The sequence below is a fragment of the Pelophylax lessonae genome, assembly GCF_965119305.1.
Source record: "Pelophylax lessonae genome assembly, chromosome: 5".
In the NCBI taxonomy this organism is placed as follows: Eukaryota; Metazoa; Chordata; class Amphibia; order Anura; family Ranidae; genus Pelophylax; species Pelophylax lessonae.
Window position 1 is genome coordinate 538357108 of NC_138772.1, and position 15399 is coordinate 538372506.

Below are 15399 nucleotides of genomic sequence, written 5' to 3' on the forward strand. Positions count from 1 at the left end.
TATGACGAAACGTGCGTTGGGTGGACCCTCATTGGTGGATGTCGGACGCATGCACAGTGGAGGGAAACGGCGGCCATCTTTCCGGTTAGAAACAATCCACAGCCTTTGGTGACCCTTGTAAATGCTGCTGCCACTCTGCAAAAATGTGAGTGTATCTTTGTTTTATTAAAATAAACAGCCTGGTTTGATTTACTGCACTATGAGAGGCCTTCAGTGTTTTTCTCTGAGAATACTACTCACAGTGATATAGCAGCGTTTAAAGGATGACTGACGGTGGAAACTCTTTATGGTGATGATCGGTTCCCCAGTGATTGATATATTCGGTTATTTATTGCCTATATGATCTTTTGATCTGGTAAGGATATTTATAATACCTCTGGTGGTGGTTCTGTTTCACCTTGTTCCTCCCAGGAGTGTTGGTGTGGGTTATCCATAACTTCACGTGGAGATCAGTCATTGCATATGTGGATTATATAAGGACATCTTTTTTATGTCTACATTTATGTGGACTTTTATTTATATTAGCACTACACATTTTTCTTCTACATGATATTTATGATTATTTCAGAATCTGTTTGTGTAGCTGCTTTTTATAAGGATTTATTTATTATATATTATACCTTCATTTAGGGTGCTTAGCGCAGCTATTTTGCATATTTTTACATATATATTTAAGGCCTACCACCCTCAAAAAATCTTTAAAAAAAAAAAAACCTTTTGTATTGTCAAGCTATGGTCCAGCATTGGTTCACTTGACGCAAGCGCTATAGCTGGCCACAATTTATTGCTAGCACACTAGCAGGTGGATGAAGCCTGCCTTTTACGTTACACAAAGTCACAGGTTTTCATTGTGCACCGTTACAACCCTCTAGCTGCCAACCTGCTAACGACCTATGACATCTTCAGTTTATAAGGACAATGTTAGTCTCCTGCGTAGCATCCTTGTTTGACTCTTCCCTGCTTCTCTCCATAAGTTTTGGGGTCCTATTAGATGAGTGATGGAGAAAACAGAGGAAAAAGAGAAACATTGGCATACTAGTCAGTACCAACTTGTACCTCTAACGTTGGGTGTCCTACGTGTGTGTATGTTGCTGCATTACGTAAAACTATTAGAATTGTTTTTACATTTTAGGATGGGGTGCCTCAAGACTGTCCATAATTTTAAAGGGTGCCTCAAGACTGTCCATAATTTCTGGGGTGTGCCTCGACTGGAAAAAGGTTGAGAAACACTGGCATAAACTATAATATATATATATATATACATATAATGTGCAAAAATACATATAAGACAAACAAAGTGAAATTATTAAAAATAAATAACGAAAGAGTCCACTAAAACTGTCTCTTAAAAAAAAATCTCCCAAGTGATTCCAAAGACATCAAGTGGAAATATCCCATCAAAATTATTCCTCCATGTCACCTGAGGTGCATCCACAGTGTGTTCCAATCCTTCACCATTATGCACTCACCGGGGGAAGGATAAAGCCAGCTTAAAGCAGAGCTTCAGCACCCCCCCCCCCCACAAAAATATTAAAGGTCAGCAGCTACAAATACTGTAGCTGCTGACTTTTAATATTAGGACACTTACCTGTCCAAGGAGCCCGCAATATTAGCAACCCAGCCAATTTTCCAATCGGCTCTCGGGTGCTGTCGCCGCCATTCATTGTAAGAGAAAGAGGCAGTGAAGCCTTGCGACTTCACAGACGGTTTCCTACTGTGCATTGACGAAACGCGCTGAGCTTTGTGAATGGCCCGGCGGCGAAGGGAAGGAGGAGGGGGGCCGAACTTCTGGGGGACTTCACCACGGCAAGGTCAACCGGAAGTGGGGACGGGTACCTGTCAAAAAATAGGTACCCGCCCCTCGGCCCCGAAAGGTGCCAAATGTGGCAGTGGAGGGGGGAAGAAAGCAAACAAGTGGAGCTTCCCCTTTTGGGTGGAGCTCTGCTTTGACAAACACTCCAGCTACAATGGCTTCCCATTAGGTTCTCTCCTCTTGCTCTGATCCATGGCAGCTGAATAAGCCTGTCCTAAGGGGAAATGCTCACTGTACACGCGTCACTGGGGATCCTCTGCGGTAGATTGTTGGCGGTCGCCGACAACGCTCACTCACTGCTGCCATTGTCTGGGATGCCGGGATTTAGTGGACAGTTTTAGTGGACTCTTTGGTCGGTTATTTATTTTGAATAATTTGACTTTGTCTTCTATGTATTTATGCACATTATATATTACAGTTTATGCACATTTGCACTTTATGATCAATTGATTTTCAAATTGGTTAGAGCGCCGCACATTTTTCTTTGTTATAAAAGCCAATATCTGTTCTGGAGATTTTTATATGAAACTAATATTTATTGGAATTTTTCAGCATTGTGGAAGAAAACCCCATCGTATGGAGGAAACATTTCAAATACAAGAAGAACATACTGTATATAAGTTTTGTGAACATTGTGTCCTTGATGTTAATCAAAAACATGGTGTCCTTGATGCTAATCAAAATCAGGGCTCCAGCACTGCCAAGCAAGGATTTGAACCACTTGGCCTACTGGATCCAGCACCATTCTGCATGGCTACATTAACCACTTACCGCAAAGTGACGTAGGACTACCTTGGCAAACTTTGCGGTAGTATACCGGGATGATGCCTCTAGCTAGAGACACCATTCCGGTACCGTGGTTTAGAGCCAATGGTCGGCTTTCGGTCGGTAACAACCGATGCGGCCCGGGAGCCGCTCGATCGTTACCCGGGTGAGCGGGAGGGGACGCCCCTCCCGCCACCTTCCGTGACTTTGCTCCGGGCTCCCCGTCCCACCGGGAGCCCCGAGCACCCAGCCGGGGCGTCCGCCGGCTGGATGGAGTCCCGATCAATGCCAGAAACGGCTTTGATCGGGTCTCCGATGACATAACCCAGAGGCGGCGTCCATGACGTCACTTCCGGGTTACTGTGCTGCAAAAGGTGGCAAATTTAAAAAACGGCTGTATGCAAAAACGCAGTTTTCGGCGTTTTGCATACATGGAAGTGTAGTGGAGGGGTTTGGGGTCTTTTAGACCCTCGATCCCTCCATAAAGAGTACCTGTCACTACATATTGGTGTCACAAGGGATGTTTACATTGCTTGTGACAGCAATAAAAGTGATCAGATTTTTTTTTTTTTTTTTTAAACCTGTAATAAAGTTAAAAAAATAAAATAAATAGAAAAAAAAAAAATGTTAGCCACCCCCGTCACCGTTAGCGCACAAAAAAAAAAAACGTATACGGAAGTCGAGCCGCGAATGAAATCGCTGTTCAAACCACACATGTGAGGTATTGCCGCGATCGCCAGAGCGTGGGCAATAATTTAAAAAAAGAGCTACACTCTAAACTGGTAACCGTTAAAAAAATTTAAAGCGTCGCCTATTGAGATCTCTATTGACCGTAGTTTGTCGCCATCCCACGGGGGGGGGCGCAATTTTAAACCGTAACATGTTGGGTATCCATTTACTCGGCGTGACATCATCTTTCACAATATACAAAAAAAATGGGCTAACTTTACTGCTTAGTATTTTTTAAATGCAGTGAAATGTGATATTTCAAAATTTTTCCAAAAAAAGGGCGTTTTAAAGACCGCTGCGCAAATACCACGTGACAAAAAATATTGCAATGACCGACATTTTATTCTCCAGAGTCTTTGCTAAAAAAATATATATATATATAATGTTTGGGGGTTCTAAGTAGTTTTCTAGGAAAAAATACTGATTTTAACTAAACAAAAAGTGTCCGAAGGGTCAAATAGCTAAAGAATGGAACTTCAGCTCCTATATCTCAATGACCCTGAAGACAAGTGCCCGTCACTTCAGCTCCATTCACTTGTCACTCTTATTATATGGGGGGGGGGGGGGACACTCATCCTGTTCTAAAAAAACGAATTAATATACCAACAATCACCTAATTTTGGGTGGACTGGCAATGTAACTAACCCAAACAGAAAAAATGTAATATATTGCAGTTAGGGACCAGCTCTTGGTTAGGTGCAAACACCTTTGGCTGGTCGGTTGTTCAGATGATCGCAGGAACGTTTATTCATCTGATACAGATTGGGAGAACCTCAAGCAAAAAAAAAAAAAGTGTCAGGGTTGCCCGAAAATCTCATACCAGACTCCTAATCTTAAGCAGTAAAGAAAGGACTATCTGGAGCCACACATCCGTGCTGTCCATAAACTGAAAGTATGAATAGTAAGCTCAGCCTGGACTTCGACCCCATGACTAAGCTCCGAAGGGTGGAGTGAAACACATTGGGGGCGTGGCCTGGTTGGAGTCCAGGCTGAGCTTGCCATTCATAAATTCAGTTTAAGGGTGTGTGGCTCCAGGGAGTCTTTTCTTTACTGCCAGGTATTGTAGGAGTTGGGACAAGTGCCCTCGCCTGTCGGCATCCCCAGCGGCGGATGCCTGAGATTCACAACCCCTTCGTGAGAGCTTGAGCACACAAAGCAGTCCAGGGTCCTAATCCTAAGGCTGGCTAGGAAAGGGGCAGGGACGAATGTTTGCCCCTCCCTCTCCAAACAATACCTAACCTTATGCCCTCAACATGAGGGTGGTACCTTGCCAGGGGGGACCCCCTTGGTAAAGCACCTTGTCCCCATGTTGATGAGGAGAAGTAGTAGTAGTTTAGTAGTTGTGAGGATCTGCAGATAGGGGGCTTATCAGAATCCAGAAGCCCTCTGGATGAGGGGGCACCTAGATAGCACACCCCCAATTTTGTCAGCGGCAGTGATGTCATTGACCATATATGGTCATATCCATATTTTGTCAATGACATCACTGTCACTGTCAATTCCCCTGCCTACTTGCATAAAACAGCTGTCATCTGTAGTTCACAGAGGAGAGCTGGGCAGTGCTGATAACACAACTTGTGTTTTCAGTTCAGAAAAAGCAAAGAGGACAGGAATCTGAGAACTTACTGGATTCATGGCAGGATTAGCAAGTATTTTTCTGTATTTGCAGTGTTTTGAAGAGGAAAAACCATTGGGAATCCTGTATGTATTGCATAGATGTGATGAAAGTTTTTTTTTTTTCCCTGACAGACACCCAAAGTGTTTTTATTCAAGAAGTTACGAACTACATTAAGCCAAATTCTGCATTATTATATGACTTACCGGAGTGCCATCAATGCCTATACCTGGAGGTCCTCGGGCACCAGGTTGGCCAGGAAGACCTGGAGATCCTCGATCCCCCTATAAAAAAATAAAAAAACAAACAAAACACACATCAATATAACTAAACAGTCAATAACAATGAAAAAAACATGAGCTTGTGTGAAATAGTTTTTATAATTCCTGAAAAATGTTACTGGTGACTTAATGCATTCTTCCAAAAAAAAAAAAAAGGACATCAGGCAAAATACTGATTATAGATACCAAATTGGCAGGTTCTGCAATAATTGGATATGTAAAATGTATTTAACATATATTAAAACCATGATATTAAAATATTATATAATTCAAATTATATATTAAATATTTTAAAATGTATTTAAAATATATGAAAAAAAATATATACTAAAATATACTTAAAACCTTTTAAGCTAAAAAAAGAAAAAAGAAAGAAAAATGACTAAATACAACAAATGTTTGAATACATAAACTTTGGATCTATGCTTAGAGTATAACTCCAGCCTTTAATCCAGTCATGAGGTTATTCATTTTTATTGCACACATGCCTACATTTTTCTTATATTTGCTTCTTGTAACCCTGCTGCACAAAAGCACTAAGATTGGGAAAGGTAAACTCAACACAACATTGCACACACTGGCAGCACTATGAACCAGCTTACAGATGGGAGAGCAGAGGGAAGACCTAGCCAGGGTGTTGCTGCCCCCACAATGTGCAATCAGTAGGCTGGGGGGGGGGGGGGGGGCAAGGAAGAGCAACTAAGAAAAATGAGGTTCAGCAGTAATTATTTTTCCCCGTATTAATTTACAGTATAAAAGTGCCAATACCATGATTGGGTATTGAACTGTGTACATTGAAGAGGCTATATGTAAGTAAGGAAGGATGCAGCTGCTATGTGGAGTATCATAATGAGATTTTTTTTGGTCTGAGCTCCATCATATCTAACCAGTCTGCATTACTTTATGATTTGCTTTCGTCCAGCAGTCACATAGGCTTCATACAGCAGTCTGCTTTCTTAGAACCATCCTAGTTTTCACTAGTTGCTTTCTATAAGTATGTACAGCAAGATACCAAATACTGATAGTGTCTCTGCAGGGCAATGTAGACATAGACATGAATGCGTGGTGTAATTCAAAGAGCATTGCAGAACTGTGGAAGTGGAATTATAACACAAGTATATAGCCTTTTACCCGCCTGTCTGTACAGCCTACTACCCCTTCACCTGTACAGCCTACTGCCCCCTTCACCTGTACAGCCTACTGCCCCTTCACCTGTACAGTCTACTACCCCTTCACCTGTACAGCCTACTGCCCCTTCACCTGTACAGCCTACTACCTCTTCACCTGTATAGTCTACTACCCCTTCACCTGTACAGCCTACTGCCCCTTCACCTGTACAGCCTACTACCTCTTCACCTGTATAGTCTACTACCCCTTCACCTGTACAGCCTACTACCCCTTCACCTGTACAGCCTACTACCCCTTCACCTAAACCGCTTACTCCCTGCTCACCTGTACAGCCTACTGCCCCTTCACCTGTACAGCCTACTACCCCTTCACCTGTACAGCCCCTTCACCTATACAGTCTACTGCCCCCTCACCTAAACTGCATAGTCCCTGCTCACCTGTACAGCATACTGCCCCTTCACCTGTACAGCCTACTGTCCCTTCACCTGTACAGCCTACTACCCTTCCACCTGTACAGCCTACTACCCTTTCACCTGCACAGCCTACTACCCCTTCACTTGTACATCCTACTACCTCTTCACCTGTACAGCCTACTACCCCTTCACCTGTACAGCCTACTGCCCCTTCACCTGTACAGCCTACTACCCCTTCACCTGTACAGCCTACTAACCCTTCAGCTGTACAGCCTACTGCCCCTTCACATGTACAGCCTACTGTCCCTTCACCTGTATAGCCTATTGCCCTTTCACCTGTACAGCCTACTGTCCCTTCACCTGTACTGCCTACTACCCCTTCACCTGTGCAGCCTACTACCCCTTCACCTGTGCAGTCTACTACCCCTTCACCTGTACAGCCTACTACCCCCTCACCTGTGCAGTCTACTACCCCTTTACCTGTACAGCCTACTACCCTTTCACCTGTAATGCCTACTGCTCCTTCACCTATAATGCCTACTCCTGCCCACCTGTACAATCTTTTGCCTGCTCATTTGTACAGTCTACTTTTTGCTCACTTGTACAGTCTACTTCTTGCTCACTTGTACAGTTGACTGCTCCCTCACCTGTACAGCCCACAGCCTACTGCCAGCCCACCTCTACAGCCTACTGCCTGCCCACCTATACATCCTACTTTCTGCTCACCTGTATAGCCTACTGCCCCCAGACCTGTACAATATACTGCCTTCTCATCTGTACAGCCTACTGCAAGAACACCTCTACAGCCTACTGCCTGCCCACTTGCACAGCCTACTACCTGCTCACCTGTACAACCTGTTGCATTTGCATCTCTATACACAACTGCCTGCCCATTTTTACAGCCTTCTGTCCCTCACCAGTACAGGTCACCCTTCTATAGAGCCTACTGCCCTCTGACCTGCACACCCTTCTGCTCTTCCACTTGCACAGCCAAATGGCAACCCACCACAAACTACTGTCTGCCTAGCTAACTAGACTACTGCCTGCTTGTCTACACAGCCTACTGACCGTCTGGCTAAACAGCTGATTGTCTTCCCACCTACATGGCCCATTTCCCGCTAACCTGCACAGCCTGCAGCCCAATTGATTCCCAGCAGCCTTTACAACCAGCTAAGGTGGGATATTACTGGGGACCCTAATGTAAAGGGGTACTCTGATGGAGACTTTGATGTAAAGGGGGACTCTGATGGGGTCCATAATGTAAGTGGAATATTGATGGGGACCCTGATGTAAAGGGGTACTCTGGTATGGACTTTGATGTAAGGGGAGACATTGATGAGGACCCTGATGTAAAGGGGAACTCTGATGGACATATATTTATTTGGAATTTCTTTGTTTTGTTTTACTAAAGTTTTTTTTTTTTTTTTTTCCTCTGTTGCTCTTCATAATATTATGTTAAATAAAAAAAAAAAAAAACTCAAAGTAAAATGTATTCATTAATTTAAAATTGATTAGGTAATTTAAAAAACTGATTTTTTTCAGCCTGCAAATATTTGTAAAATATACAATGTGGCCCTCATACTGAAAATTTGGGGACCCCTGCATTAAACAGTCAGTAGGGGCAACAATTGGTTCTGAAGCTTACGATATCTCCAGAACAGAAGCAGGCAACAATTTTCAATCCAAGTTTCTAAAATTTTTAAAGCACTTTTCATTGGCTTGTGTTTTTTCTCAAAAGTCCCCATTACCCCAATATATGAGGCCACTATCCCTTCCTTAGAGTTCCTTCTCCAGCTGCTGTTTCAGTTTGTAAAAGAAGTGAGACGAAAAGCTCCTGAAACGAAGTGCCTTTATGTGAACTCGACATCAAGCCTGTACATGAATCCTTCGGGACAGACAATTAAGGTTAGCATTTTCATTAGAGGGAAAGCAAAAGGGAATAGTCATACCTAATTTAGGCTTTGAGATGACTGCACATTAACTACCGCATTAAAATACATCTTATTCTTGAATAAAGTACTCAAAAGCCACTTGACTTTATCCAAATCTACTCTCCATATCCCCAAATGTATTATTTCTCAAAACGGCAATCTAGAAATATACTTCTAAAAAAGCAGATTTACCGGGTTTCTATTCTAGAGGATCAAAAAAAAACATTGGTTTTAATGTCCTGGGTAATATAAAACTGAGACAAAAGTCTAGAAATACCCTGTTTCCCTGAAAATAAGCCCTACCCTGAAAATAAGACCTAGCGTTAATTTTGGGGATGGCTGCAATATAAGCCCTACCCCAAAAATAAGCCCTAAAGTCGTTCTAAAAACATTTAATCCATTTTGTAAAAAGATTATATAATGTGCAGTGTGTCTCCTTTTGTAACTTTATTGTGGAAAATAGATTATTTACAGCGCGTTGGGCGCTCACATGACCCGAGGTAGATCTCCTCTCCTCGCGGTTTACATCAGTGGCCCCTCACTCTGCAGTGCTGAAAGCGGGGAAGAAGAGCTCCGGTGGGTCATGTGAGCACCCAATGGCACTGTAAATAAGGTATTTTCTACTATAAAGTTACAAAAAGAGACACACTGCAGACTATATAATCGTTTTACAAAACTGATTATATAATTTTATAATGCCTTTAATCAAGGTTTATTTTTGGGATTACTGAATGTCCTAATGCTGACTCTTGAGAAGACAGGGGACGCAGGAACTTTTTTAAAAACATTTTATTGTTTTATTCCAGGTTTTTTAGAACAAAGAGAGGGGTAAATGACACAATACAAGCACTGTGCTGTCTATCATGCCTTAAAGAATCAGGATTTTTTTTTTGTTAGGGTAACCACTTTAAAATTGTCATGGTGACATGACTGTTTTTTAATAAATGTAAATTATTGTACATGCCGTAAATAAATAAGACATCCCCTGGAAATAAGCCCTAGTGTGTTTTTTGTAGCCAAAATTAATATAAGACCCGGTCTTATTTTCGGGGAAACACGGTAGTTACTTTGTGATATTCCAGTATGTCACATTAAACTATCATTAAAGCCAGGCCATGACAAACTGTTAGCACATGCTATGTAACAGGGTGTGCATATTCACAAAACCACTAAAGCATTCTTTTTGTGTGGAAAAAAAAATCATATCTCGTTGATCCAGCCCTCAGCTGTCCCTCCCATCTTCTTCTGTGCCCCATTGCAGCCTGAGATTGTGTAGACCAGCTACTGAGCATGCTCCAGTTTCAGTTCCCTTCTAAGTTCTTCATTTCCTACTTTTCCTCATCTGTGCAGCCCTCATGACTTAAGAGTCACACATGTAGGGCGTATACACCATGGGTAATGACACTCCCCTCCCTCCACCTTCATGTGTACAGATCTTTGTAACATGGGGCCGTGCATTATCATGCTGCAACATGAGGTGATGGTTGTGGATGAATGGCACAACAATGGGCCTCAGGATCTCTTCATGGTCAGAACTCTGGCAACTGAAATTTAATGTGGATAAGTGCAAGATAATGCACCTGGGGCGTAAAAACCCAAGGGCAGAATATAGAATATTTGACACAGTCCTGACCTCAGTATCTGAGGAAAAGGATTTAGTAGTAATTATTTCAGAAGACTTAAAGGTGGGAAGACAAAGTAATAGAGCAGCACGAAATGCCAGCAGAATGCTTAGATGTATAGGGAGAGGTATAAGCAGTAGAAAGAGAGAAGTGCTTATGCCGCTGTACAGAACACTGGTGAGACCTCACTTGGAGTATTGTGCACAGTACTGGAGGCCATATCTCCAGAAGGATATAGATACTCTAGAGAGAGTTCAGAGAAGAGCTACTAAACTAGTACATGGATTGCAGGAAAAAACTTACCAGGAAAGGTTAAAGGACCTTAACATGTATAGCTTGGAAGAAAGAAGAGACAGAGGGGATATGATAGAAACTTTTAAAAAACATAAAGGGAATCAACTCGGTAAAGGAGGAGAGCATATTTAAAAGAAGAAAAACTACCACAAGAGGACACAGTTTTAAATTAGAGGGGCAAAGGTTTAAAAGTAATATGAGGAAGTATTACTTTACTGAGAGAGTAGTGGATGCATGGAATAACCTTCCTGCAGAAGTGGTAGCTGCAAATACAGTGAAGGAGTTTAAGCATGCATGGGATAGGCATAAGGCTATCCTTCATATAAGATAGGGCCAGGGACTATTCATAGGATTCAGATATATTGGGCAGACTAGATGGGCCAAATGGTTCTTATCTGCCGACACATTCTATGTTTCTATGTTTCACAGTATCTCTGTGCATTCCAAACGCCATCAATAAAATGCACCTGTGTTCGTTGTCCATAACATAGGCCTGCTCATACCACAACCCCACGGCCACCATGGGCCACTCCATCCACAACGCTGACATCAGCAAACCGCTCAACCACACAACGACATACCCGCTGTCTGCCATCTGCCCTATACAGTGCAAACCGGGATTCATCTGTGAAGAGAACATCTCTCCAAAGTGCCAGATGCCATTGAATGTGAGAATTTGCCCACTCAAGTCTGTAACAATAACTAACTGCAGTCAGGTGGAGACGAGCATGCAGATGAGCTTCCCTGAGACGGTTTCTGACAGTTTGTGCAGAAATTCTTTGGTTATACAAACCGATTGTTGCAGCAGCTGTCCAGGTGGCTGGTCTCAGACGATCTTGTTGGTGAAGATGCTGGATTTGGAGGTCCTGGGCTGGTGTGGTTAAACGTGGTCTGCGGTTGTGAGGCCGGTTGGATGTACTGCCAAATTCTCTGAAAGGCCTTTGGAGACGACTCCCTCTGCACGCCGGACTTGGATGCGGGGATTTTCTTTGGAGACGGTGTGACACACAGTGGCACCTAGTAAATAGGCACAGCCATATATCCTTCCTCCGTGTTCCGTGGTCCTGGAGACACTCTCCACGGATTGTGGATTTGGTCCAGTGCTTGCCCTGTGGGTATCCCGGCGTCTGGATACTGGTTTCTACCCGTTTCTATGACGCTGGGATTACATCCTTGTTCCTGTCTGCTGGGACCTTGGTCTATTTGGCATGCTCTGTGATCTACACTGAATGCATCTAGAAACAGTGCTGTGACTCCATTATACTGTCCCTGAAGAAGCCAATGAGAGCTTTCCAGCCTCGGCAAAACATGTAGGACTTACTAAGTCACATTGTACTATTTCCACATATTTTTGATGCATTGAATTGTAATCACCTTGTACATGCTTACAGAATATGATCTTAATATTTTTTATATGTATTGTGTTTTTTTCAATAAAGCAATATTTTTATACTAATTAATTGTCTATTACTACAGACTATCCCAAAGCTGTTAAAATCCCGTTTACATAGTGGGATGGGACTCCGGCCTGTCATTTCCTTGGACGGCATTGAAACAGGGGACAGTTTAGAGGCTAACGTTGATTAAATGCACTAGCCCTGACTGTCCCGGAGTTATTTTTAGGTAAAAACAAAATTTTCTGCCCGGAACTCCGCTTTAAAGTTGAATTATAGGCAAAGCTTTTCTTTTTTTTTATTTTGGATAGAGTAAGGGAGGGTTAAAACTGCTGTAAGATTTTTTTTTTTCCATCTGTGTCCCATTGGGGAGGTTTCCCTTCATTTCCTGTCTCATTGCCAAACAAAGAAGTGAGAGGAAATCCCTGCAAATTAAGGGAATTCCTTGGGGACCCCCAGGTCACCAGAGTTAGTGTGCCCATTGAAAGTTTTCCCCCCTATTACTTTTCTGGGGGCCGCCAAAAATGTGTGATTTTCTTTTACTTTCACTTTCAATGATAATGGTAAACAGGACAAATAGAGAGGGTGAATCTCATTAACAGGGCACAGACAGCAATAAAGACCAGTGTTCTAGTCCCTCTCCACTCCATCCAAAACCTAAAACCAAGTTTTGCCTTCAGTCATACTCTAAGTATACCCAATGCCTGGGGGTAAAGAGTTGTGTGCTTTACTGGAGCAAGTCTGGTTGGCTATGGAGTGGATGGAGGAAAAGGAGTTCCCCACCTTACGGTGAGAGAAAACCCCATCATGTTACATGCATTAGGTGGCCCGGGCTCTGTATCTCATGGGCCTGCAAAAGGGCAGTTGGGCTTCAGAGAGTTCTATCCGGACTACGTGTAAAACATAGGCTTATGTGTGAGTACTTCAGGTGTGAAAGGGTGTGCAGTGACCGGGAGAATATGGAGAAAAGGTCCAGGACCAACATCCCTGAACGTGAACAGGATGTGTCCTTTAGGCTGAACACTAACGTGATGCCCTGCAACCCTATATGTAAAGGCAAATCCCAGCTGCACATATTGTCCACATAGAGTTAAGCAGGGGCCTCCATTGCATGCTGCTAGGAAAAAAGCCCCTTCCAGCTAAATCTAAACCAATCCTGGGGGTTTATGGCATTTCACACACATTCAAATGTCCCTTCCTGACAAGTCCTTTCAACAATCACTCTACTGCTCTCCAAATTACCCTCAACTGTTGGATAAATGGGGCATTAGACAAGCATCTCCACCAGCTGACCTGATACTCCAGAAACTACCAACTGCAAATGTGAATGGGGGATTTGTTTCTTTAGGCACAGTACCACTTGGCTTTACAAAGAATGATGCCAGCACAACTCTTGCCAAGTAAATGCCTGATCCTATTACCCATGCAAGCCAAGCCCTATGATATTGGCATCACACCAGCTGCATCCCTAGCTCTCCACCTCTTTCACACATCATGCCAGCCGAGCCCTGTAACTCTCCACCTCTCATTCATCTGCCAGTATTTATAACTGTAGCACCACCCCCGCAGGAGCTGCTGATTATGTTATTGGGTCTACACCCTGCCTAACAACCCTATAGAACTGGCTCGATCCCTCCTCAGGCACAACTGACCAGAATAGGACTGGACCTTCAAATGGATACACAGATTGGACTACAATACTTCAATATGCAACAGTGACTTATTACCTTCTTCAATGGTAGTCTTTCTGGGTGACACAATGGAACAGCACACAGGATTGTAATTAACCAAAGCTTAATTTACTGTATATCAAATTAAGCAAGTGAGATACAATGAAATACGGTTATTTTAAAGGGTTACTTAAATCGGCTTTAAAAAGATAAAAGAAATATCCCACACTACTCCCTCATTGATGCTAGACACAGTACAAGATAGATAGGCCTATCTGAGTCCCTTCCCCAAAGTCCTCTTCTTTCTTCTTCTTGAATCTTCGCTAGCAAGATAACTGCGCAGATATATTTGTAATCCGCATTAGGAATGAAGATCAAGAGAGAGAAAAAGAGCAGTGAGCTGTTGGTTGTCACCACAGGGTATCTGTGTAGCTGAGCAATAACTTCTGTGAGAGAGATGGGCCTCTGGCGACTCCTTTACAGATATTATTGTTTGTCTATGAATCTCCTGAGAGAGTATGCTGATCTACCCCGGGGTTTATCACCTTCTGTTACACTATAGCTATCTGTGGATAACGTTACTTCTTTTGGTAGATAAAGTCAGGTTTGGGCAAGTGCCCTCTCACCAACAGGATTTTCCCTTAGAACTCTCCACGGCTGTCTTAGTCTCTGTTCTCTGTCCCCAGCCGCGCGAGGTGTTTGGGGTGGATGGCTCCGGTCTCTGCAAACAGCGATGGGACCTCTGGGAAGGGTCTCTTGCTTTGCATGGAACGTTTCAGCGTCGTCACTTCAGGCCCAGAGGCTTCGGCCTAGCATGCAGCATCAGCCCACAGCGCTGGCTTCCTGCTTGTCTCACTGTGTCTCTCCCAAGAGACTGAGCCTGGCTCCTCCCTTCCTTTATAAAGCTTCCCCCAGAAGGCTGTGCGGTGAAGCAGTGCATCCTGGTAGTCCAAGAGCACTATGGATGATGAAGTCTCTCAACTTCCTGAAAGGAAAATCACATCACAAGAAATTCCATAGTAGCTGCAGTGTGTCGTTTTGGCCACTAGATGGAGCCGAGTTCCTCTCAAATGTCAAACAATCATCTTTCAGGCATATTAAACACCGCTACACACTCCCCCCACTTAAGAAACTTTGGTCCCCAAAGAGGACAACAGCATGTACTCCAGTGCATATGTTGGCAGTACACAACAAAAACATTAACATATGCATAACAGGGAATTATCTTCCTTTTCATAAGCAGAATTCAAACTCAACAACTGCATATTACAACACAGGTTCAACATAGGAACCTCCCACCAATTGTCAGGGGAGGGAAGGTAATTCTGTTCACAGACCCCCGACACTTGGGTGGCTTGTACAGATGTGCCTGGGGGTGAGCTAGGGTTGTCCTCCACCAAATCTGCGGTGGAAGAACTAGGCTGATCAAGAGATCGTTTGGAAGTAAAGATAGCTTCTTCCGAGCATTCACCCAATTGGTCATAGGTCAGTCTTTTGGGTGGGTGAATGACTCTCCTGTCCCTCTGTTCTTTGGGAGGCACGATCTCAGAGGTACTAGGACCAGCCACTTCTGGGGATTCTTCAATGTCCTCCTCCTCATGTTCCAACACACAGGAATCTGATGTTTCAAGAGCGGTCAGTTCTTCTTCAGAGAAAGGTGCAACCTCCTCCTCAGGATCTTCATCATCAACTACTTCTTCAGGAAGCATGTGAAAAGGTATGAATTCGGGGGCTTCTGCCCGAA

The 15399-nt window shown here is 43.4% G+C and overlaps 1 protein-coding gene across 1 annotated transcript in view; it reads right to left on the minus strand.

Annotated features, from left to right (window-relative positions):
* The window catches only part of COL22A1 (collagen type XXII alpha 1 chain), a 624908-nt gene that overhangs the window by 102566 nt on the left and 506943 nt on the right, over positions 1-15399 (minus strand). The window contains exon 41 of the mRNA XM_082257569.1: positions 5129-5206. Coding sequence (XP_082113695.1) covers positions 5129-5206 — 78 coding nt within the window. The remainder of the gene's footprint in view (positions 1-5128; positions 5207-15399) is intronic.